The sequence below is a fragment of the Monodelphis domestica genome, chromosome 1 (genome assembly GCF_027887165.1).
Source record: "Monodelphis domestica isolate mMonDom1 chromosome 1, mMonDom1.pri, whole genome shotgun sequence".
Classification (NCBI taxonomy): domain Eukaryota; kingdom Metazoa; phylum Chordata; class Mammalia; order Didelphimorphia; family Didelphidae; genus Monodelphis; species Monodelphis domestica.
Window position 1 is genome coordinate 186,000,505 of NC_077227.1, and position 26,710 is coordinate 186,027,214.

The 26,710-nt window shown below is 34.2% G+C and overlaps 1 protein-coding gene and 1 long non-coding RNA gene across 4 annotated transcripts in view; one reads left to right on the forward strand and one right to left on the reverse strand.

Annotated features, from left to right (window-relative positions):
• LOC103106828 (uncharacterized) overlaps window positions 1-7,947 on the forward strand; it is a 71,490-nt gene extending 63,543 nt beyond the window's left edge. Inside the window, exon 4 of the long non-coding RNA XR_008914877.1 lies at window positions 7,864-7,947. This is a non-coding gene — a long non-coding RNA (uncharacterized LOC103106828). The remainder of the gene's footprint in view (window positions 1-7,863) is intronic.
• TRPM7 (transient receptor potential cation channel subfamily M member 7) overlaps window positions 1-26,710 on the reverse strand; it is a 165,922-nt gene that overhangs the window by 57,325 nt on the left and 81,887 nt on the right. For all 3 annotated transcript variants that reach the window (XM_007479942.3, XM_007479943.3, XM_056810187.1), the window contains exons 10-16: window positions 21,863-21,935; window positions 18,676-18,776; window positions 11,385-11,519; window positions 6,497-6,550; window positions 3,507-3,647; window positions 3,126-3,260; window positions 1,734-2,014 (exon numbers count right to left, since the gene is read on the reverse strand). In XM_007479942.3, coding sequence (XP_007480004.1) covers window positions 1,734-2,014; window positions 3,126-3,260; window positions 3,507-3,647; window positions 6,497-6,550; window positions 11,385-11,519; window positions 18,676-18,776; window positions 21,863-21,935 — 920 coding nt within the window. The remainder of the gene's footprint in view (window positions 1-1,733; window positions 2,015-3,125; window positions 3,261-3,506; window positions 3,648-6,496; window positions 6,551-11,384; window positions 11,520-18,675; window positions 18,777-21,862; window positions 21,936-26,710) is intronic.

Sequence of the window (26,710 nt, forward strand, 5' to 3'; positions counted from 1 at the left end):
TGCTTTCTATATTAATATTTTCAGTGGTTACTTCCTCACTTCCTATGAGAACAAATCCAAAAGATTAATCAGGACAACAGAGAAATTCTAATTAATGTCCCACAAAGATAAGAAAATTTGAGAAGATATAGGGGGACCACTTTAAATGTTAGAAAGACTGTCATGTGGGAGGAGGATTAAACTTTTGCCTTTAACTACAAGGCAGAAAGAATTTGGAAAAATGCAAAGATACAAAGATACAAAATTTGGAAAAATGCAAAGATGGTGAGGCAGATTTTTTTTTTTAACCCTTACCTTCTGTCTTGGAACCAATACTATGCAGAAGAGTAGTAAGGGCTAGGCAATGGGAGTTAAGTGATTTGCCCATGGTCACACAGCTGGGAAGTGTCTGAGGCCAGATTTGAACCTAGGACCTCCCATTTCTAGGCCTGGCTCTCAATCTACTGAGTTACCCAGCTGCCCCCCTGGTGAGGCAAATTTTAATGAAATTTTTCTAACAGCTAAGAATTGTGCAAAACTGGAATGGGCAGCATCCAAAGGTACTGAGATAACTATCACCAGAAATGTTCAAAATGGTCTGGATGATCATTGGTCAAGGATGATGGTCAAGAAAGGATTCCTGATTCAGACACAAGTTGGGCTAGAAGACCTCAAGTCCCTTTCAGCTTTAAGATTCTATGATGCTATGACATAGACTATATGCTAACTGCAAATTTATTTTCTGGCTTTTTTGTTTTGATTTATGCTATTGTGAGGCAGAATGATAACTGTACCTCTTTCTTTCAGACCTATTAAAAAACCTTATGTTAAGAAACAAAACAATTTAACATCATCTAAAGTTAAATCTCCTGTGTTTAAATTCCTGTAATTATTATTGTGTGAATTGTTATTGTGATAATCGTTATGGATATAATTTACATGATAATTGATAACTACTTTGTAACAAATCTACTGTCTTGAATAGTTAGCTTTAAAATATATTATATATTGGGGGCAGCTGGATAGCTCAGTGGATTGAGAACCAGGCCTAGAGATGGGAAGTCCTAGGTTCAAATCTGGCCTCAGACACTTCCCAGCTGTGTGACCCTGGGCAAGTTACTTAATCCCCATTGCCTAGCCCTTACCACTCTTCTGCCTTGGAACCAATACACAGTATTGATTCCAAGACGGAAGGTACGGGTTAAAAAAAAAATTAAAAAGACATATATATATATATATACACACACAAACTCTTACGCCTTCTGTACTGATATCAATACTAAGACAGAAGGGTGCCAAGGGCCAGGCAATTAGGCAACAGTTGAGGAGTGTGTCTAAACCCAGGTCCTACCAACTCCAAGCCTGGTGCTCTATCCACTATGCTACATAGCTTTTCCACCCACACACAGACATCAACACCCACACGTGTTAACTCCACCACTTGGTTGTAAATAACAAGTCCAAAACTATCATATCTTCTGAACACTCCACTCATCAAACATCTAACACACCAGAGGAACACAATAAATATTAAATGAATTCATATATATCCACACCATATATACCTCCATCTTTTCAGATGTTATGGTAGAAAACAATTATTTTTTTTTTCAAGTATCTATTAAGTGATGTCCTTTCTTAACTTGCAGCAAAAAAAGAAAATCATAATTTAGTTAGTGAATGGCATTATATTAGTCCTTTGGATAGTTTATATTTTGTTAAAAAGAAATTTCATACAGCAAAAGGTAATTTACTTTGAGTATTGCTTCAGTTCTTCTGATGTGTCATCAACCAGGTCACTCTGTTTTGCTTCATATGCCATGGAACGATACATCTTACAGGCTACTAATGCTTTAGCCATGGATTCTTCACCATGTTGCCAGAAAAAAAGGGCCATAACTTGCCTCTTCATAAGGCAAGCCCAAATTAAGAGTTCATTCAGTGGATAAGGAAACCGTCTAGTTTCAGGATCATCAATATCAACAATTTCATCTTTGGTTCTTTTTTTCTTTCCTTCTTCCACAGTGGTATCAATCTTGAGAAAGTTAAAAATAAAAAGGCAAAAAAAAATAATAACAATTTGGCATTTAAAACATACTGAAGATTTTTACTACACCAAATCCTCTTACATTTATTTATATTTGTAATTTAATATAATGGAACATAATATATTATTTAATCTAATTTCAGCAAACTATAATCACGGAATCTAAGAGCTCTTCAAGGTTTCTCTTTGAAGTAGGTATGCTATTAAAATCATCTAGTTCTACTCTCAATATTTCTTTTAATAACAAAGGTCAAGTTATATTCCAAAAAAGTGACAATTAAATAAAACTGTATAACAAAGATTCCAAGTTGCAAACCAAGATATATTTTTTCCCCAAGAAATACCAAGCCCCAAAGCAAATTGAAGCATAATAAAACGATTCAGATAGCCCATTGAGGTGTATTATAATCAGAATTGGCTAGGACATTATTTATTGATTAAAATACAGTCAATACACTTAAATATTAGGAATAATAAGGATGATAAAATTTCATATAAGTGATTAAACACAATATTACAATATAACGTAATTTTCATATATGTATTGTTTTCCATAATGCATTTTTATCTTATCAAACGCTTTCATTGTTCTATCTGAATACATTGGGAGAAATAGGAATGGAAAGAAAGAAATAATCTATTAAGTGACTACTATGGCATTGCATTAAAGAACTTTGATTAATTTTATTATATAATTGAAGAAACTAAGGAAGAAAGAAGTAAAATGGGTCGCAAAGCATTCTATCCTATCCACTGTATTATAATGCTCAGATATTTTTTTTAAATAAAAAGTTTGTAACATTTCTCTTCATGGAATTTATGTCAATAAATTGAATTGTAAAAGCCTTATCACACATTTTAAAGATATTTATAGTAGCATAAAAGAATATGTACTATTTTTCTTTGAACATTTTTTCAATGAAAAACTAATGAATCTACATTATGTCATTATTACATAGAAAAATAGATTCTAAAACAATCAGTTTCTAAGAAAATTTCAAAACATTATTTTATATCATTAAAATTGTCATGTGGCTTTACTATATATAAATAACTGATATGGAGGAGGTCCAAAGAGGTGTCACATAAATAAAAATACCTTTGGTCTATAAGGCTGTGCAGTCTTGATAAAATGATTGTGTCGCATTTTTTCCCTTTTGTCTTCTCTGTTACCGAAAGATTCATGACTTTTTCGCAACTGAGGAGTACTGCTAGAAGTATTTCGTCCAGATCGCTAGAAATGAGTTAGTTTTCACAAATTTTTAATGTAGCCATATTTAAAGAATTTCCAAAAACCACTGAAGTCATACACATAAACTAAGTAATACAAATAAAGCTTATGTGATTAAATATCCAGGTAGCTTTGATTTAAATACTATAATTTTTATAAGCCCAATGAGTTTCTTGTAAAGCTTAATATGTTTTCTTCCAAGTTTACAATAGTATTGCATTTACTATTTCTAAAGGAAAATTCACATACCCGATTATTCCCACCAAGACTGTTGTATATTACTCGAAAACGTTTTCGAGTATAAGTGCATCTGTAGGTTCCTCCCATGAGGTATTCAATGACAAGTCCTATATCAATCAGAGTTATCTTATATCCTGGAGGAAGATTCCCCTGAAAACAAAACATCATTAAATTTGTAGGATGAAATTCCCTCTTTAAGTAATTGAAAACCACACATTAACAATCCCCATGTAAAAAGTGTCATAGTTGTACCAATTATTTATTTGCATCTTGCATATGTGGACTTTGACTAGGTAATGAAAAATGGTCCCTGGAATTTTAAAATTCATTTCTACCCAATGGGTGGTAAAATACCACCAGGTACAAGGGAAGAAGGAAAGACATTTCTGACTTAGTGATGTTACCTCTGGAAGGGAGCATGTTTAGTCCTGAGATCTAGGTCTAAAAGTACCCTAAGGCGCAAATCTAACCAAAAGAGATCCTGTGATAAAGGGGAATAAGACTTTGACTCATTCATTAATACTAAATCCTCCCAGTAACTGAAGTAAGAGTGGTGTAGAGGGAAGAAACACAGTCTTCTTTCCAAATAGACAAATTTCTTTCTACCTTATAAAGATTTCCCTTTAGGAATGTTATAAATAGTACTTAAAATCCTAAATTAATAATAATATATTTTTATATAACCAAGGTTTGCAAAGCAATTTATAGATATTACTATTCCATATGATTCTCACAACAACCTGTGAGTTAAGAAAATACTATGGTAATTATTGATGAGAATCAGAAAGAATAAGTAACTAACACATAGTTATATAGCTTTTAATATTACTATGTTTTATGTTACTTCACCCATATAACTAAAATGTTTTCCAGTTCTGAAACTAGCATTTGAAATTTTTGTTTTTCAGTTGTTTCAGTTACAAAATATAATATTTTTACATGATCAGCTAAACAGATTTTTAATGTACTAGCATGGAAATCTAATCCTCATTTATCACAATGTTTCTATAAGTAAATGAAACCTAATATTCCAACAATTCACTTACACATGAACATTTTGAACACAGAATTATTATAAATCTAAACTACATAATTTTATTGGAAAGAGAAGGAATTACACCTACATGATTTTCAACATTGTAGTAAATCTTTATTTGGGATTTTTTAGTATCATTGAACAAATAGATTAAATGTACAATCCTGTGTCTATATACTCAAATGACATTATTTTAAATATCTTTTCTTCTGTTATACTCATTATGTCAAGACCCATTCTTCCCAGATATTCTTCCTATTTTTCTCTTCATAATTTATTTCATGAGATTTATACTTTTTAACAGTTTTGTAGTTTCATATTTGACATATGCTGTGAGATTATCTTATTGTATAAGTTCTCAAAATTCACATCAGATATCTCTACTTTATTATTTATCTTTCTGCCTAAAATATGAACTTAAACTAGAAAATTTCTTCATTTTAATCACTTTTATTATGCTACCAAAAGTTCTTAATAAACTAATTCATTCTGAATATCAGTAAATGTAAAAAGACATATTTTAATATAGAAAACAAGATCTCCACAAATGTCCAATATAACAGGAGAATACTGGAAATGACAAAGTGGAGAGGGAACGAGGGGACAGAATCACTCTTACAAAAATTTGAAGCAAACATTTTCCTTGTCTGTCCCACCTTGCCCAAATTTGTACTTCTTATACAAACATCTTGTTTTATATACTTCAGAAAATGTTCAATCATCCTTTTTGTCCTTTTTGAGTCCATTATTTATGAAGAAAAATTTACATATTAAAAAAAATTGAGCCTGTCATCACAGCAAACATATAAAGTATAGCTGCATCAACTCACATGTTTGGTGACAGAATCAACTGTTTCTTCCTACTAGTTCACATTGCAAATGTGAGGGAAAACTCCTGGACCCAAAGCTTGCCATCGTTTCCTTTCATGCTAATCAATTAAATGTTTCCTTCTGAAAAAATCTTGTTAAGTCGTGCCAGTTTAAAAAAATAGAATCAATAAACAAGAATTAGAATAAATAATCCAAATTTTCCCTACTGGATTCCAGTTTGAGGAAAGGACTGAAATGAAGAACCTAGAAACTAGAAAGTGAAAGACTGAAAGGGAATAGATAAAAACTAAGTACTTCCAAATTGAGAATTTGCTGAGTAAGATGTTTTAAATAAAATCATTTGAGTACATACAGACACAGCCTTCAAAACAAACAAATGAATGATTTCAAGAGGTAGCATAGGGTTGCATAAATTGCAAATTGTAGGTAGTAGCTTGATGATCATAATTACAGCTAAGAAAATATCACAGAACCAAACAAACTCAATGACTTTTTGATGAGGGTTAAATAAAATAATGCAGAGTATTTTGAAGAATAAAGTGTAAAAATATAATACTTATATTATTTTTATTTCTGAATTATTTTGATATTATCATCCTAAAATCTTTTATTGTTTCTGAGGAATGAGTTATAGAATATTAAAGAGCAACATGAAAAACAAACTTTCTTCAAGAGTCATTGATGATTTCTTTAAAAAAAAACTTAAAGCAAACTTTCATTAGCAATAACTTAAGTTAATATGCAATGAAATCAAGATGAGAAAGGTTCCTTTGTCTTCATGACTTTTTGAGGGCATACTTATATTTATGACCAGTGAATTCACTGATGTGATAATGCACATAAGCAATTGTTCTTCAATATAAAAACTCAAGAGAAATGCCCTGGAAACACACAATTTGCCCAGGGACTCATAGTCAACACAGGTCAGAAGTAGGAGTTGAATTTAATTTTTCTTGATTCCAAAACAAGTTTTCAATCCACTATACCTATGTTGAGAAATATTAGAGGAAATTTTAAAAATACTTATTTTGACAATTAGGATAACTCTAAGTATGAATTATCTATATATAAAGTCTTTTAAAAAACAGTTAAGGGCTAATATTTTAATATTTTCAAATATTGTAAAACATACCTGTTTGACATCCCGAACAAGATGAAATAACATTGGATTAGTTGGGCCTTGTTTCTTTATGGAAAATGAAAAAATATGTAGATATTAAAATTTCTAGAAAATTATCAACGAAGCTTAGGAAGAATTCAAAGAAAAAAGATTTCTTTACAAAAAAGATTTTAAGCCACTGGTGATCCATATAAGAATAATCTTTTAAGGTATATCAGACTTTTGAGATGCTCAAAGTGGACAGCATGAGTAGCTTTGTCAAAGGCTTCAATATTGTTTATAATGGCCCAACTGACTAGATTATGATATCAGTTTAAACAGTAAGGTAAGAGGCAGTTCGCTATCATTCAAATATAACAGACTTTGTGTGTGTGTGTGTGTGTGTGTGTGTGTGTGTGTGTGTGTGTGTGTGTGTGTGTGTGTGTGTGTGTATGGGGAGGAGGAAAGGGGGAGAAAAGGAGTATGTGTGTGTATGTGTGTATTTTCTTATCTTGCTAGATTTTAACCTCATAAAAGACAATTTCATTGTTTTTTTCTTATATCCCGAGAACCTAGCTTACCCCTTAACAAATAGAAAGCACCTAATAAATACTTGTTGACTGAGAAATTGAAATAATAGCAAAAATTAGGATTCTTTTATGCTATAGGTAAAACTACTTTGACACACTTAGTGTTTGCTTTTTCAACCTAACAGTAAAAGCTTATGAAATCAAAGTTATTGTATTCTAGTAGAAATTTATAGAAAAATAGAAAATCACACCCACAAATATTCAAAATTTCTATGTATGAGGCTCAAATCAAGTTTCTTCTTCATTTATTACTTAGCAATAAGTTGTCTCCCCTTTCTAAAATCTCTTTGGGAATCTGTAGCATAAAAATAGTATCACTAGTTATCTGTGACATCCGTTCATATCTTTTCACAAATCCCAGGTACTTTTGATATTCTCATTTCACAGTAAAGACACCCAAGATAGAAATATTTTTAAAAAATATTTCAGGGAAATCTAGTTTCAGAAATAAATTCTCTCACTGAGCTTCAGTTTCTTCAGCTGTAAACTGAATATTTAGGACTAGAATACCATAAGATCCCAAAGGTTCTGTTTAGTTCAAATTTATGAGTCTTCAAAGATAATCTTTTTTTTTTTAATTAAAACCCATACCTTCTGTCCTAGAAACAATACTGTGTATTGGTTCCAAGGCAGAAGAGTGGTAAGGGCTAGGCAATGGGGGTGAAGTGACTTGCCCAGGGTCACACAGCTGAGAAGTGTCTGAAGACAGATTTGAACCTAGGACCTCTGTCTCTAGGCCTGGCTCTTAATCTACTGAGCTACTGAGCTGCCCCCTAAAGATAATCTTATTAAATATTTTGTCTCTTTCAGTGATTAACACAGTGTACTGGACAGTGGTGCTTAATAAGTGATTACTGACTTTTTAATCTCCAACTAAACTGTCAACTTGTGGAGGTGAGAGACTTTATATTACATAGAATTTTATTTACAGTATAGCTGGCATAGTAGTTAATATAGATGTTCACCATCAAACAACTGGTTACAGATCAAATGGAGAAATTTTGGGATTCTTTATCACTGGTTCAATGGGAAGGAAGTGGGGTTTACTAAGCAAATACTTCCTTTATAGACTTCCTTGAAACAAAACTTTCTCCTAACAAGGAGGTAAAAACTTCAAATGGGATAGAGAATGAAGGAAGAACATTGAAAAAGCCCTATTGCAATGAACGTTGGAATGCCAGTAAGTAGGTTCTTCAAATGTAAAATGAGTAGATAAAAATAAATAAGTTAGTCTTTTTTCTAGATCTAAACTGCTATGGATCTCTTTCTTCCTTTCTTTAAAAACCAAAAAAAAAAACCCCAAAAAACCCCCCATACTTTCTATCTTTAGTAGTGGTAGTCTCTCGGTGACCGAGAATGACAATTGTCTTTGTGCATTATCATCTATTGATGTATCCTCATGTGGCTTTGAAGTCCAAAGGCTGAGGCACACAGGTTGTGGCACATGGGGCCTGGGATGCCAGTTGTTACGGGAGGTGCGGTTGTGGCCTGGTGTCGGCGTTCACGCGCAGCGGCAAGACGTCAACGTAGTTCATCTTCAAAGGTGGCGGCGGCATGGTTAATGTGGGTTCGCCAGCTGCTTCTGACAGAGGCAGCAAGTTCTAATTGCTTTGGTGTTTCTTTGTGCACACTCATCTTTCTATCTTAGAATTGATATTAAGTATCAGTTCCAAAGAAGAAGAGCAGTAAGTGCTAGACAACTGGGATTAAGGGACTTGCCCAGGGTCAGAGAACTGGGCAGCATCTGAGACTAAACTTGAATCCAGAACCCCTGTCTCCAGGTCTGGCTCTCTTTCCACTGTACCACTTAGCTGCCTCTATGAATCTGTTTCTAAATAGACTTCCATTAAATTAAATATAAGCATAACAAGGAAGAAAAATGTAAAACTAAGAATTTAAAATGTCTTAAATTTTTAAATTATATTCAATGCTAGGTAAATTTATTTTAAGTAATGAAAATAATGAATTGCATTCCACAACTGGAGAAGTCATCCTTGACATTTGTAAAGAGACAGGAAAGACTTTGAGGAAGGAAAACAAACCAAAAAAAAAGTCTTATTGCATCTCTTTAAAAAATTTATCTTACCATTATTATTGGAATTTCCAGATACAGCCTATACACCACTGAGCTTTCTTTGGAAAAACAATCACAAAAAAACCACCAGCAAATCAAAACTAATGGGTAAACTAACCTCAATCTGATAGCATATGCTAAATCATGTAACAATAGGTATACCCAAAACAACAATGAAAGAAGACCCACTACCTCAAATTTTCTCCAAGACCAGGGGTGTCCACTATAATTATATAGTGCGTGATGGATATTATTAGGAGGGGGGGGGGGGGGGCGCCTGGATCAAAAGGACAGAATGGAACCTCTGGTGCCCCTTGGAGTCAGCCAGAAAGCCCGAAATTGAGATAAGGGATCATGAGGCAGGATGGATGGCTGTCTCCCTGGACGGTTCAGAAATAAGAGCAAGGTCACAGTTGGCTCAGGAGGCATGACAGGTGAGAGTCAGTGGGCAGAGAGAAAGTTTGATAAACTGATGCAAGACTGGATTTTTCAGTCTCCCAACTTTTGAGTTGACCCTGACTGACTGACTCACTCATTCTCTCTTATCTTCCTTCCCTTCTCCTGTCTGTTAATAAAATCATAATAAAAATCATTAAATTTATAGCCAGATTCAAATTCCGCCCCCCTCACAATAGCATTTGGCTTCATTTTAGTAAATAACAGATTCCAAAAGCATAAAAAGTAATGAAAAATTCGAAGTTTGGGGAACTAGAAGGGGAGATCTCTTTATCTGGTACTGAATTTAAAAAATAAAGGGGTACAGTGAATAATTTTAAAATAAATGATGCAATTTAAGGATAAAAGGAATGATAATGATGTAAAAGAGCAATTCTCAAAACTTTTGGTCTCAGTACTTCTTAATATGCTTAAAAATTATCAAAGACCCCAAAGTGCTATTTATTATTTACCATGTTAAAAATTAAAACATAAATTTAAAAGCATTTCTTTAGTAAAAGATTTAAAATTAGTAAGCCCGTCATATATCAAAGATAAGCATTTTTGAGAAATCTCTTTAGTCTCTGGCTTAATAGAAGTTTTATTCTCACATCTACTGTTATATTCAATCTTTTATGATATATTGCTTTAGTTGAAATATAGCCAATTCTTATTTAGTGTAAATGGACCTTTCTGTATAATTCCTCTTTCCCTTCTAAGTAGTCCTGACCACTTGGTGTTACTATGGACTACGTCAAGAGTAGGAACATACATTTTAACACGATGGCTGCCCTTTGGGGATCCCCACAAGAGATCAATGTACCACACTTTGAGAACCTTTGGCATAGTCATTACACGGGGGAAATGGAAAATACAAGTTAAGATTCCCCCAAATTAATTCATTATTTACTTTAGTGACTTCTTAATGTCTTCAGGATCAAATTAAAAAACAAAAAACACCCTCTTTGGCATTCAAAATAGTTAGTAAGCAAACCCCTCTCTCACACCCCATCTTTTACTCTCTTCTTTCATCTTTATCTTGCCCAACATATTCTTTGACCTAGTGATACTTGGCTAGTTGCTATTCTGCAAATAAGACACTATATCTCTTGGCTGAAAATATTCTGGGCAGTTTCTCTAATCATCATCTATGGGTAAAATGCTTTCCTTCTTCATCTGTCCCTTATAGTTACAATACTACCTTGCCAGGAAGTTTTTTTCCAATTCCTCCTAATTCTAGGGACTTCCCTCAGTTAATTATTTCCTATTTATCTGTTATATAATTTATTCATACATATTTATTTGCTGCTTGTCTCCTCCATTAGATTGTGAGCTCTTTGAAGGCAGAGACTGTTTACCTTTCTTTTTTATCCTCAGTGCTTAGCACATAGTTAAGTACTTAATAAATGCTTTTTGACTGACAAAGATGTTGACACAAGTGTACATGAAAGATGGAAAGACATGATGTTGACAGTACTGACTATAAACATTAAAAATACTATAATAGTCTCCCCTTATGTGGCATTTCAGTTACCCAAGGTCATTCCCGGGGAAGGAGGAAGGAACGAAGAAAGAGGCTACCACCAGATGATGGAGGGGACTGTCTTTAGATATAGGCCACTTTGGGGGGTGTGTATGGGGAAGTAGAGAAGTACTGGGTAGAGGGGAAGATAAGGGAGAGAGAGCACATATATATGGGATCAGTAGGTGTTTACTTATATCTGAAATTTCAGCTACTCATGGAAGGTCTTGGAACATATTCCCAGAGGATATGGAGCCCCTACAGTACTTTTGATATAACTTAAAAAATTTAAATACTTACTGTGTTATAAAGTTCTTCTAGCCTAGGAATTGTAAGGAATTTGTGCATGCTTACTCCATTTTCAATAAGAAGTTTTACAAATGCGACTCTATCCATTACAAGTGCATCTAACATAGCTTGTTCCAATGATCCAACCTAAAAAATGGGGATCAAGATAAATAATATATTTAAGCAATGTTAATTAAATATAAGACTTTTTATAAATGCAAAAATGAGTACAACTGAATTTACCCTGAACACTTACATTTAGTTTTCCCTAAATGATGATGGAATAGAATTCTAGTAAGTCAAGTGAAAAAATAAGAAGATTCAGATTCAGGCTGCCAGAATGGGAAAAGATATTCTTTGGAACAATATGAAACTTATTTTTTAAATAAGTGACTGAGATAAAAGATAAAGCATTTGCTTTGCATTACTTATTTTATGAAACCAGTGCACAAAGACTGTACATCACTTACATTTAAAAAATTTTTTAAACAAAAATGTAAGGAAAACTGGCTATGATTTCAGCCAAAAGTAGAATAAATGCACATTTATTATATAAGTAGAAACCATTCAGAAACAATAGAGGTTGTCCCAACTAAATTTTACAATTGCTTATATTCTCCAGAAAGAAAAAGATAAGCAGATATAACTGGATGACACTCTCAGAGTAAATGGAACACTTGCACTTCAATGAATGAACAAGAAAGGTCTGAGGATATAAGGTGTTAATTTTAATCAATCAATAAGCATTTAAGTGCTTACTTTATTCTAGTCACTAGGCTAAGTGTAAGGGTTATGAAGAAAAGCAAAAGTCAGAGCCTGCTCTCAAAGGGCTCACAGACTAAGAGAAAAGACAACCTGAAAACAGTTATGTACAAACAAGTCATGGGAGATAATTAGTAGTGGGAAGGTAGTGGCATTAAGGAGCATCAGGCAAGGATTCTCAGAAAAAATGAATTTTTAGATGGGAATCAAAGTTAGCCAAAAAGTCAAAAGGCAGAAGGACAGTATTACAGATTTGGAGAACAGTCTAGAGATGGAGTATTTTATGTAAGGAACAATACAGTAAGTGTTACTGGTCTGAAGAATAAGTTGTGGGGGTGTAAATTTTAAGACTAGAAATGGAAGAGGTCAAGTTGTAAAAGATCTTGCGAAACAAAAGATTTTATATTTGATTTTCTAGATATGTGATGGTGAATCTATGACACATCTCTGTGGGCATGCTCCCTTCCCTCTCTCCACTGTATTTCCCTATACCTCCCCATCCCTCTGTGCTTATTCCCTCTCGCCTGAGCAGAGCCCTCAGGCTACACCCCTCCTTTTCTCAGACTAGGGTGTGGGACACGAGTCTCCTCTCCTACCACCCAGTCTGGCCCCACTCCCTAAAAGATCTCCACTTTCTTCTTTTTTTCCCAGATAGCCACCAGTCTGGGGGGAGAAGGGGTTGACCTCATCCCCCAAAGGCTAACTGTATTCCCTCTGCCCCTGACTCCCACCCCATATGGGTCACAGTCTAACAGACAGTACCAGGGAAATTGGATGCAGGGACGGGTCCCATGACACAGGAGGTGGCTTCTCTGGTGGTTGGGTGGGGGTGCTCAGTCTCTGAGCTACCCCCCACCTTCCCAGCTGATCCAAGCTGGGCAGCACCCTACTCCCTTGGCCTGCCCCTGGGAAGGCTGGATGCAAGAGTGGACCCCATGGCTGGAGGAGGTAGCTTCCTCTCAGGAAGGCACAAGATAGCTAGCAGCCCAATCTCTGCCCCAGAACTCAGGGGAGGGGACACTAGGTCTCTGAACTCCTCTTCCCAGGTATCTTTTGCAGCAGCCCTCTTACTCTGTCCCCAGGTCCCCATAGCCATAGGAGGCAATTTGGGGGGTGGGTTGGGGGTCAGCACAGAATCCCTAAAAGGTTCACCATCACTGTTCTACATGATAGTTTAACTGGAATTAAATGAGTATGTTGGGTTGAAATTCTCAGCTCTATAATTTAGGAAAATTAATTGAATAGCTAAGTAGAGAATGGATTAGAGTATAGACAGAAATGCCAGGAAGGTAAAATCAAAAGCACATGGAAAAAGATTAGATATGGAAGAGTGAGAAGTTGAAGATGACCCAAGGCTATAAGTTTAGGTAATTGGGAAAATGGTTCTTCCAACAAAAATAGAGAAAATAAGTGGGAAAGGTTTGAGAAAATAATGAATTCAATTTTGTAGATACTGAATTTAGGATGTCTCTGAGACATCTAATAAGGCACATGAAGATATGAAATTAGGGGTTAGGCTAGGAAAGTAGATCTAAGAATCATCAGCACAGAAATAATTGAAAGCATGGGACCTGAGTAGGTCACCCAGTGAAACAGTACAAAGAGGGAGGAGACCTAAGACAGAATCCTATGGAGTACTCACAGAAAATGGGTGTGACCTGAACAAAGATCCAGTAAAGTAGACTAAGGAGTCATCAGATAGGTAAGGTAGAAGGTAAATCAGGATAGAGTAGTATCATAGAAACCTAGAAAGAAGAAAATATCAAGAAGAGAGTGATCAATAGTATCAAAGTATCTGCAGAGAAGTCAAAAGGATGATGAATGAGAAAGCAGATTGAGGAGGAAAATATGGCAAAGACCTGAAAGTCATGACCAAAGAAAGAACCTAGACATTATGATTCAAGAAATCTTAACAGAAAACTAATCAGATCTTAGAACCAGAGGAAACACTGGAACTTTTTTCTCTCTCTTCAAATTTCCTACAGTTTTTTTTTCTCCTCCACTCTCAACTAAGAACCTTGCCTCACATTTTGCTGGAAAAAGACAAGACTGTTCACAAGATCTCTCTTGGAAATAGAAAAGAATCTACCAGTTACATCCTGAAACAAATTCCAAAATGAAATTACCAGGAACATTATAGGAATATATAATTCAGTTTCCAGGTCAAAGGGGAAAAAAATACAAACAGAAAAAATTCAAGAAATGGGAGCAACAAATGACAGCTTAAATCCAAGTATTGTCTTGGGGGTGGGGGGGGGATGACTGGGACTGAGTATTATCTTACAAAAAGAAAAGACAAATTACTGATGGAAAGGCCACAGCTAATAGAAACTTAGAAGTTCAAACACAGGAATGAAGAGAAACATAAAATGGTAAATAAGAACAAACTATTAATATCAATTAATATTAATAAAGGACTAAACAAGGATAAATTGCCTGCTTTCTACTAGGTCAACTAGGTGGTATGATGAATAAAGCACAGGAAGGTCAAACCCACCCTCAGATACTTCATAGTTGCAAGCTAAAGTCACTTAATCTCTATTCTCAGTTTCCTCATCTACAAAATGGAGACAATAATAAAACCTACCTTACATGGCTTTTTAAAGGATCAAATGAGACATCTATAAAGTACTGAGCACAGTAAGGACTTGATAAATGCTTATTTCCCTTTCCTGCTTTCCCTAATTTAGAGAAATGATATACATGCCCCCTCTGCAACTTATCATCATCATAGCTAATAGAAGGAGTCTACTTAGAAGACCTACAAGTAGTTCTACAATATCTTGATCTTAAAAATAAGACTGGAAAAAGAAGGGAAAAAAGACTACATTAGGGAGAGAAAATGATAGTTGGGGAAATGCTCTTAGGGTGATACAAAGATCGATAGAGAGAAGAATAGGAGGTGGGAATGAATAGCTGAGACTTGAACCTAAACTGGCCATAGGGGAGAAAAATGAACACAAAGAGTTGGATGAACAAATACATCTCACTCAAGATGGAGATAAAAAGGAGAAGGGATAAATAGTGTGAAGGTAGATTAAGGGAATAATTAGTCCTAAGCAAAACTCTAACTTAAGAAAAAAAAGGGGGGGTGCCTTTTGAGGAGAAATTGATGACTGGCTGAACAAGTAATGGAATACTATTGTGCTATATAAGAAATGATGAAGCACTGAGATACATGGGAAGACTTATAAGAATTAATGCAGAAAAAAGTGAACATACCAAAACAATCTGTATAGTGACAAGAATGAATGATGCAGAAAACACACCCATAGGCACAGACACAATCCCTCTTTTTAGCTAATTAGACACTGCCAATTCAGACATTTATTTTGCTTTACTACACCTTTGTAACTGAGGTTTTGTTTTTCATTCAGCATTTGGGAGGATGGAAGGGGTGGCAGCATTTTGCTGATGGCGAAAAATTTAACTAAAGAGGAAAAAAAAGGGAGTGACTTGGTGGACTGAGAACCAGGCCTACAGATGGGAGGTCTCAGGATCAAATCTAGTCTCAGACACTTCCTAGCTATGTGATCTTGGCCAAGTCACTTAGCCCCCACTGCCTAGCCCTTACTACTTTTCTTCCTAAGAACCAATACATGGTATTGATTCTAAAACAAAAGGTAAGAGTTAAAAAAAAAGAAAAGAAAAAAGACATAAGAGGGTAGAGATCATGGAGAAGCAATCTTCTAGAGAAGATGGGATAGAACAGGATCAAATGTGCATGTAATGGAGATTGCTTGGATAAGTGAAATTAAAAGTAGATAGTGATCAGAAGGGAATTTCAGAGTTTATAAACATGGAAGTGGAACATTTTTAGGTAGTGGAAAGATTAAGGGTATGATTATTTTTGTGTATCGGTGAGGTGGAAAAGTAGATAGTGAGACATGAAAAAGTTGAAGAATTGTGAGATTAGGGAATTTGAGAGAGTACCACTATGTATGGTGAAGTCTCCTTACATAAGTACAGGATGTGAGAAGAAAAAGACTGTGAACTAGGCTCTGAACTCATTCAGTACGGACATAAGAGAGTGCTCAGAAGGTGGGTAGACAACTACTACTAAGATTCTGACTGGATGGTCGATATGGATAGAGCCAATTTTAAAGGAGATGCTAATAGGTGATAGTGGTAGAGAGAGAATTTGGAAATAGAACTTGAGATTAAGAAGTATTCTGAAATTTTGGTGACTATCAGTGAAGTCCAGGAAATGAGTAAAATTATATCTAATATTGGAAAATGGATGGCATCAAACTATAATGACTGAATTTAATACAAAAGAAGACGTGGGGGCAGCTGGGTAGCTCAGTGGATTGAGAGCCAGGTCTAGAGACGGGAGGTCCTAGGTTCAAATCTGGCCTCAGACACTTCCCAGCTGTGTGACCCTGGACAAGTCACTTAACCCCCACTGCCTAGGCCTTACCACTCTTCTGCCTTGAAGCCAATACACAGTATTGACTCCAAGACGGAAGGTAAAGGTTTAAAAAAAAAAAAGAAGAAGAAGAAGAAGAAGAAGACATATAAGAAGTTATCTTTATTATTTTGCAGAGAGGAGAGATTATGAATGTGGAACACCAAATATAACTCAGATTTAAAAAACTATAGTATTATTCTTACTGAAACCTCCCCTCCCCATCACCTTTTATATTCTTTATTATAAGGGATGGCTCAATAGCAAGAAAAGGAGGGATAATCTGAGAAATTGAATACAAAAACAAAAATATGAATAAATTTATTTTTAAGTCAAAAACACACAGAAGAATGTGGAAGAGTGTCTCAGAGGGAAATGTTGGTATTACTGTGTTAAATAAATATAGAGCTAAGAACTAGATCTGAGATTTTAAGGGCAAACTGAATTCCCAGATAAGCGAACTATATTTACAAATGCAAGCTGGCATTATCTTTGCAATTTATGTTTTAAAGTGCCTAGGGCACGCAAGGGGACTGAGACTCAGGCTACCGATGTAGCACCACAGTCTCAAGAGTACAGAAAGGGGCAGTTGGATATATATATATATATATATATAATATATATGATTTACAATTCTTTTCTTAGGCTTTAGAATAGCAGTAGAACCAGCAGTATGATCATCACTAGCAAAGTATACCCAAAGGAAATCAATGTTTTATCCTCAATGAATATTATTTCTCTATTCCAAAAGTCCATCCACTTATATAGCTTTTTGTTAATTCTTGGATGGTGTGAAAGGAAATTCTTGGTTCTTTTTGTCTATTGGCCCCTGTGAAGAGGGACAGGGCTAGGAAACCACCATAAAAGCCACAAAATCCTTGGGCTGGCAGTCTGGTGAAGTTGAGTCTCATGGAGAGTGGCTCCTGGAGATAGTCTTAGAGGAAACCTCACTGGAGATTGCAGTGAGGATCCTGACTTCAACTTAGATTCTGATTCCTGGACTACTTAGTTGAGTGAGTGAAAAGGCTGACTTCCTTCCTAGTTTCCTAAGAGACTAGCTTCCATCTTGGAGGAAGCCACATGATTACTCACTACTGGCCCTCCTGGCTGAGGATTAGTATAGGTATTTTCTCTAACCTCTTTCACATTTCTCTACTTTATTGTTTCCCCTCTTATTTTGGTAAATAAACTGTATTTAACCATTAAATTTAACCTTTACAATGAGATACAAATATCTCATTTCTTTCTAATCTCAAATCTAAAACACAAGACCGATCTGTCCTGGCAAAACTACATTTGTTAAGTAATGTAATAAAAAGAAATGTTTGTGTCAATAAAATTAAAGGTATTTTGAAGAATTAATTGTCAACTGGTTATTGCTAAGCTACAAGTGAATGAAAATTACAGTGTTATTTTTTAAAAGTCCTTTCTTAATGTAGACATTCCCAACATTAAGAGACTTACTTATTTTCTTTATAGATTATAATGTTAAAAATCAACTGGCAAAATGACATGAAGACTATTATTAGGGGCCAAAGTTCATTCCCAGAATTAATATCTTCATTGGTTTTCAAAATTCTGGATTTTAAATGCAGTGAGTATTAAAAAAAAACAAAAAACCTCAAAGTTGATAACTTTTAGTTGAAATTCTGGATAACAAGACAATTGATGAAGGCTGCATTGCTATCAGTGAGAATTTTAAATATAGTATGGGCCACCAGACACAGAACAAACATTTAATGAACCATCAACAAGAACCAGTAGGTGCATGGCCCTGTTATATAAGAATGAAAATAACAGTTTTTCCCCTTGAGGAGCTTACAATTCAGTAAAAGAGGATAACAAATACATCATAAAATACATAGGCAGGAAGTGATAAGGGCTATAGCAATGTTTTGACAGTGTTAGAAGAAACAAGAACAGGGAGGGATCATTTTTAGTTGGAGGAAATCTAAATGGATCTAGAGATCAAAATGAATAATTAAAAAGTTTACCTGGGCTTGTTTTCACATTGGGTATATCCATTAATGGAAGGAAAAAAAGTCAAATCATAGGCTGAATGAATATTATGCAATCACTCAGGTTATTAAATAAACTTCCAAGTTTCATTCAGAATAAAGATTGTTTACATACCAGCCACTGTTGTCCATAAACAAATACATGATTTTTGGCAATATCGACTCGATCCCATGCCAGTGTGAGAACAAGTTGGTCAAATGCAGACGCATTAGTACCTGAATCAAATAAGAGGTATGTATCAACATTTAAATTTCACAAAGTCATCATCTTTTAAAACATGAATATCTATAATTCCGCTAGAAGACAAACTAAACCTATCAAAAACATTTTTTGTTATTCTATAAGGATTTTGTGTGGGTGCGTGAGTTTAAGGGAAAAAAAATAACCACCACCTCAATTTGATTCATCAAACATTTTTTTTTAAAGGATGCAAATAAGACTACCAACTCTTGCCAAAAGAAGTGATTGGGGGGAGGGCGAGGACGCAGAGATAGAAAGAACACACTAAAGTATGTGTTTTGAAAGTGTTTTAAATGCCAAGCTGAGAAATTTGATTTTTTCCTGAAAAGGAAGAAAAAATGAAAATTTTGAGTAAGAAAGAAATGATCAAACTATTATAATTACTTTGGCAATTCTGAATAGAATGGGTTGAAGAGGGTAAAGACCAGATACTGGGAGAACAAATAAAAGGATATTGCAATAATACAAAAGAGAAGAGAAGAAAACCTGCAAGAGTATGGTGGGCATGTAAAGTAGAGAGGAGGGAACAAGATGTAAGGCTTGACAGCTGACTGGGTACAAGAGATTTAGAGAAAAGAAAAGATAGGCTGACACAACTTATAACTTGAGTGCCTAGAAAAACAACTGTTCTTAAAAGTAACAAATGAGTTTGAATGAAAGAATAGTTTAGAGGGAGAGATTATTATGTTAAATTAGATAGATGAGATAATCAGAAGGAGATGCCCAGAAGGAATAAACTAAAGGGTTCAGGAGGGGAAAAAAAAGATTAGGTATGGATAAGTTAATATTGAGTTGCCTTTCCCTGTTGGATGGTGAGATTCTTGAAGACAGGGGCTGTGAGTCCTTTCTTTGTATCCTTAGCACTTAGTAAAAGGCCTGGTAGATAGTAGGGACTTAAATGTTTATTGATTATAACTCTGGACAGAAAGAATAGCTTGGGGGAAAAAAAGAGGGTCATGTGTACTCATGGCCAGAAACCTAGAGATCAAAAAAATGAGATGAACATCTATGGTAATTGCTTAGATCTGACTTTATTTGTATGAAATGTTTTGTAATTGTGTTTATAAAATTCCTATGTTTGTCTTGTCAAGTAGACTCCAGATATTATAAATTGTCTACTATTATTTTAATTATCCATCATCTGGGGAATGGCTGAACAAAATGTGGTACAGGCTAGTGGGGAAAGACTATTATGCTATATGAAATGATAAGCAAAATAATTTCAGAAAAAGCTGGAGGGATCTATTTGAACTAATGCAGATTGAAATAAGCAGAACCAGAACATTGTGCATAGTGGCAGCAATATAGTACAATGATCTGGGACAATTCTGAAGGATGTGTGACAAAGAATGCTATCCACCTCCAGAGAACAAACTATTGAAGTCAGATGCAGATCAAAGCATGCTATCTTTCACATTAATTTATTTGTAGCTTTATTTGGGAGTTTTAGTTTTATATGCGTATTCTCTTACAACAATGACTAAAATGAAAGTATGTTTTCCATGATAATACATGTATAATCCAGATCAAATTGCTTATCATCTCCAAGAGGGGGTTGGGAAGGGAGGGAGGTAGACAATTTGGATCTTATAATTTCAAAAAGCATATGTTGAAAATTGTTATTACATGTAATTGGGAAAATAAAATGTATGTATGTACATACATAGATATATGAGATCACTGGTAACTTTGAAGAGAGCATTTTCAGTAGAATTATGAGGTCAGAAATTGATTTATATAAGGTTAAGAAGAGAGTGAAGGGGAACAAAGTGGAGGCATCTCTTGTAGATAGCCTTTTTTGAGGTGTTTAGCCACAAAAGGTAAAAGATATAGGATGATAGACTCCTAGAATGGAAGGATCACATGAGGTTTTTTTGTCCCCAGGATAGGGAACTCCTATGTTTCTAAACAGTAAGAAAGGAGCCAGCACACACGGAAATATTGAAAATAAGTGAAACTGTAGGGATCACAGAGGGGATAATCTGTTAAAGGAAAAGGGATGGAATGAGATCACTTGAGCAAACAGAGGTGTTAGCCTTCAACTAGAACAGAAGTGAGAAAAGAATGTTCATTATTCTTTGCAGAGGTGGGCAAATCTTTTATTGTGAAATATGGCATATGTTGTCACAATTAATGATTTGGTGGGTTTTCTTAAAAATTTTTTTTGTCTTTCTTTTTCCATTTTTACAAGGCATGATTCAGTGTGTGTGTAGGAATGGAAATGGGGAATGCGAAGTGGTGGAGAGACATATATTTTAACATTTGAGTCAGGGTGTGAAGGAGATGGAAGAAAGCTCATTAAATGAGAAAGATGGGAGAAGAGGGAAAGACTTGGTTTGCCAATCACACTGATGGGTCCATGACAAGAATCAAACCGGAATTCCCAGTAATGTTAACCTTCTCTATAAGAACTTCAGGCAAGGTATATTGCCTTTCTGAAGATGGAAGGATATAGGGTATGAACTGAGAATAATAGCAGTGCTATACAAGGAATTAGAAGGCCAATTGTGCTACTACTTTTTGCACTAACTCCTGATGTCTCACTCCCTTTATTCACGAAAGTATCAGCTTATCAGAGAACAAAGTTAAGTAATGAATGTATTTCTGAGTGAGCTACCTCCTCATTTTGAATATGGAATTATTCTGCTTAGGTGAAACTAAACTCTCAATTTAATGAGACTAAAACAGCTTACTTGAGCAAAGTAACTTTGCAAAAGAATTAGCTGGATAAAGAAAACATGTGTCTTCAAATACAATAATCATTTTTCATACAATTATAATGACTAAGCTTGTCCTAGAATAAAAATAAGAAAAGAAACTTCCTTAGTCTTTGCAGAAGTAAACAAATCTTTTATTGTGAAATATGGCATATGTTGTCACTGTTAATGTTTTGCTGGTGTAAAAATTCCATTTTTACAAGGCATGATTCATTAGGGGAGAGGGGAATAGAAATGGGGGATGAGAAGGGGTGGATAGGGATAGATTTTATTTTTTAAATGAAGGAAATGTTACATAGTACAGAATTCAGACACCTTTTTTATACAAAGTTTTCAGATCTTACCTTTCAGCAGTGCTGTCAGTATAGCAACATCTATATCTTGATGTTCATCTGATCCAATATGGAAAACAGTTATCTGTTGCAAAAGAGTAATATGTGCATTTCTATTCATTTTAATCTTCACTATACCAAGCAATCAGTTATGTTAGTTTAAGTGAGAAATAAAATTATGTCAGTGGAAATTTGCATTTTAACACCACTTAAAAAAAAAACACCAGGATATACTCATTCAAAAAACACAAAGATGCAATTATGGTAAGACTTCAAGGGAGTTTATGTAATCTCACCGACATAAGGTAAATGACCATTTAATGTGCTCTATCTCAAGAATTGATATATTTCCTAGAATGTAGAGTTGAATTTGAGTTATTCTTGTACCTTTGAAAAAATTCATACTAATCTCCCTAGAAATGCTCAGTATTAAATATAATCAGAATCTATATGGGGTGACATCTAAATCTTAGACCAAAATGAAACCAAAACCACTTAGTGGCTATGACATACAAACCACCATGCTAAGCATGTTGTACATGAAGGCAAAAATATAAGCTTTAACCTTGTGAATATCAAATTATACTGCATATTGGTTAAGTCTAGACATCTTAACTGCTCTTTAAAAAATAACAATTATAACTTTTTGATAATTATTCAAAGAATTCCTTTTTTAAAAAGTCTTAAGGGATTAATGGTAAGAAATTTTTTTTAAATACAAAAAAGATCTCTAGTTCATAAGATTTAGAGATGAGAAAGGAACCTAAGAGACCATCTAAGTCAATTCCATTACTCTATAAAGGAAGAAACTGAGATCCAGGAATAAAAATTAATTTTCCTACAATGAGAAAGATTCTATAACATTTTAAAGATAAACTAATCAGATAAATTTTTAAATAAATGGTTGAAGATGATAAAATAGGCAGTTTTCACAGGAAGAAATTCAAGCTATCAATGAAATATGAAAAAATCCTCAAAATTGTTAGTAATTAGGGAAATGAAAATCAAAACAACTCTGAGGTTCCAAAACTTACTTATCAGATTGAAAAAGATCTTAAAAAAGTAAAATGGCAATTGCTGGAGAGGCTCTGGAAGGATAGGCATACTAATAATGAACTGCAAGTAGTGCTGTGAATTGTTCCATTCTGTAAAGCAACTTAAAATTATGTTCAAAAGTCACAATCCTTTCCACTATAACTCTCCACTATAGTAACAATTACTAGATCTAGAACCAGATACATGAAAATATTTTTAGCAGTTCTTTATGCTATAGCAAAAAAGTAGAAATTTATAGTGTGGCCTCTTATCGGGGAATGGTTAAACAAATTATGAAATACAAATTTAATGAAATTAAATTGCCCCATAGGAAATGATGAAAGAGCCTGTTTCAGAGGAAACTGTAAAGATTTTTATGAACTGGTAAGAGTGAAGTGAGATGAATTGAGAGGGCAATTTTTACAAAGACATTTTAAATAGAAACAACTCTGAAAAACATCACAACTCTGATCAATGCAATGACAAAATTGTGATTCCAGAAGACCAAAGATGAAGCACATTAATAATGTCCAAAATAACTGATAATTCCAAAATGGAAAATGAAAAATATATTTGGGGGCATGGCCAATGTAGAAATGTGTTTTGATTGTTAAGGAAGTTTTTGTTTTTATTTTTTTATTAATTACGTGGGGATGGGAAATAGGGATAGGAAATAAATGATGGCTTGGTTAATAAAATATTTAAAATTTTAAGTTAGATTTATTTTACTTGATCACAAAAATTGTTTATTTGTTTCAAAAGAACAAACTGGAAAATTAGAAGACTTCCCGATAAGATCAGGAGTGAAACAAGGATGCTCATTATCACCTCTATCATTTAAAACGTACAATGAAAGGCTCATCAAAGAAACAAAAGAAAAAACAATATAGTGGGAATATAAATACACAGAAGTGAAGGGTAATCTAGAAGAGAAACAAAAAACAAGAAAACATGCTCACCATGCAAGTGAAACTCAGATCTCAACAACATGACATGTAAAGACAACCTACCTAAGGAATGTGAAAGAAGAACAAAGCGACCAAAAAAACCTTATCACCATAATCAAGGAAATAACAAAAGAGAATTGCTCAGGTCTTCTAAATGTAGGAAATGAAATTTCAATTGAAAAGATTCATATATAGTCCATAGGGGAGGGGGACCCAAATGCAACAAATTCTAAAATGCATAGTGATTAAATTTAACAAGTCAATCCAGGAACAAGTCTTACAAACAATCAAGAGAAAGATCTTCAAATATAAATGAAAGGACATTTCATTAACACAAGACTATTCTGCACCAACCAGGAGAATGGAATGGAATAGTGTGTTCTGAAGGTATGTGAAAGGATTAAATAGTCCAATTTAATAAAAGTGATAAGATTTAATAAGAGAACAAACTTCTACAATTTGTTACAAGAAACATTTTAAAAGACACAAAATAAAACTGAGTAGATGGGGGAAATTTTACTACATATTAAGTAAAATTTTCAAAAAATCAGGAGTTGCCATCATGTTATCCCACAAAGCAAAAATGAACATTTAAAAAATAAAAAGGGATAAATAAGGAAATTATATTACACTGAAAGGAATCACAAACAATAAACTAATATCAGCAATAATCTTATATGCTCCAGATGCCTTAGCATTCAAATTCAAAAAGGAAACATCTGAGCTCAAGAAGGCAGAGAAAGCAATTCCACATCCAACTTTAGCCTCAAACAAGTCATTTAAGCCCAACTGTCTACACCATGGTGCTTTCTGTCTTTGAAATGATACTAAGACAGAAGCTAAGGCTTAAAAGAAAAGTAATAACACAGTGATAGGAGATTTCAATATCTCTTCATTAGTTCTGGATAAATCTTAAAAGGCCTGTGGTGTCATCTAAATAAGACAACAAAAAATATACATATTTTCCTACATTATATGTAACGTTTACAAAAATTGACCGTGTGCGAGGGAACAAAAATATTGCAAGCAAAAGTTGAAAAGGCAGAAATACTCAATGGATCCCTTATTGGTAACAATGCTAGGAGAACAAAAATTGATTCAAGGACCACAAACAAAAGATACAGACCCAAATGGACACTTAACAATAAAATCTTAAAATGTGTGAACAAATTGGTAGTGGGGGTGGGGCAGGGGGTGGCTCAATGGATTGAGACCTAGGGCTAGAGATGGGAGATCCCAGATTCAAATCTGGCTTCAGATGAATACTTGCTATGTAACACTGGGCAAGTCACTTAACCCTCATTGCTTAGCCTTTACCACTCTTCTACCTAGGAACCAATACAGGGTATTGACTCTAAGACAGAAGGTAAGGTGTTTTTTTTTTTTTAATCATAGAAACAATTAGTAACTATGTAAAAGAAAATGATGATAAAACTATTTATCAAAATGTCTGGGATACAGCTAAAGCAGTCCTCCAGGGGAAAATCATATCATTACAATCATTAATAAAACAGAAAAAGAAAAGATTAATGAACTCAATTTGCATTTTTTAAAATTAAAAAATAAACAAACCTATAAAAGGAGAAATACAGAAATTATAAATAAAAAGCTGGTTATTTGAAAAAAGTAATAAAATTCATAAGTCCATAACTCATTTGATTAAAAAGAGAGCTGAATATCAAATCAATAAAAAGCAGATCATAACAAAACCAGAAGAAATTTTTAAAAAGAATAATCAGAAAACAAGAGATAGAGGAGAAAATACTGTCAGAATATGAGATAGAGATCTCAAATAATTCAATCTCAGAAAATGAAATAGATCTAGCTATAAACTACTAAAGGAAAGAATTCCTGACCCTGATGAATTCAAAGGAAAATTCTATCAAATTTTAAAAGAAATTAACCAGAATATTTTGTGACAAATAAGATTTCTTGTGAGCAGGGAAAGAGGGGGCAGCTGGGTGGCTCAGTGGATTGAGAGCGAGGTCCAGAGATGGGAGGTCCTGGGTTTGAATCTAGACTGACACTTCCTAGCTGTGTGATCCTGGGCAAGTCAATTAACCCCTATTGCTTAACCCTTACTACTCTTCTGCCTTGAACCAATACACAGTATTAATTCCAAGACAGAAGGTAAAGGTTAAAAAATAAAAAAGCAGGTAAAGAAAACTATAGATAAATATAATTAATGAACAATGATTCCAAGTTTCAAACAAAATCCCATCAAAAACATAAGAGGTATTTAGCCAAGAAATTACTCATAATGAAGTGAGATTCATACCAAGAATGGTGCAACATTAGGACATTAACATAATTACCATATTAAAGAAAACATCCAAAACTATATGATCAACTCAACAGATAAAGAAAAAGCCTTTGAAAAAGTGCAGTACTGTTTATAAGCATACAGGAACTTGTAAAAATATTATAAATATAAGAATTTAAGATTAGGCTTTATGCTACATATGAGAATTCTAAAGTAATATTGTGGTCACTGATTTAAATATATTACAGCTTAAGTCAAAAAGACTTTTAGCAGCTTTATTTACAAAAAGTGGAAAAATGTAGATAAAGAGACAGAAAGTACTGCCTAGCAACAAAAACCCTGAGTTTAATCCTGATGTCTCCAGAAGGCAAATGTGAATCTGAAAGCGAATCTCACCAGAATCCAAAGTCCTAATTGGGAAACCAAAATCCTAAGAGCCAGGAGATGCTGAAGAATCCCCCAAGAACCTTCAGTACGCATGAGGCTAAGACCTCTAACAATATCACCAGAACCTACTCTGAACAGAATGTCCAACTGAAGCACCAATAAGCAGAGAGGGTTTCCTCACTGAAGAACTAAGGCAGGCATGACTCCAACCAGAAGATCCCAAGAGAA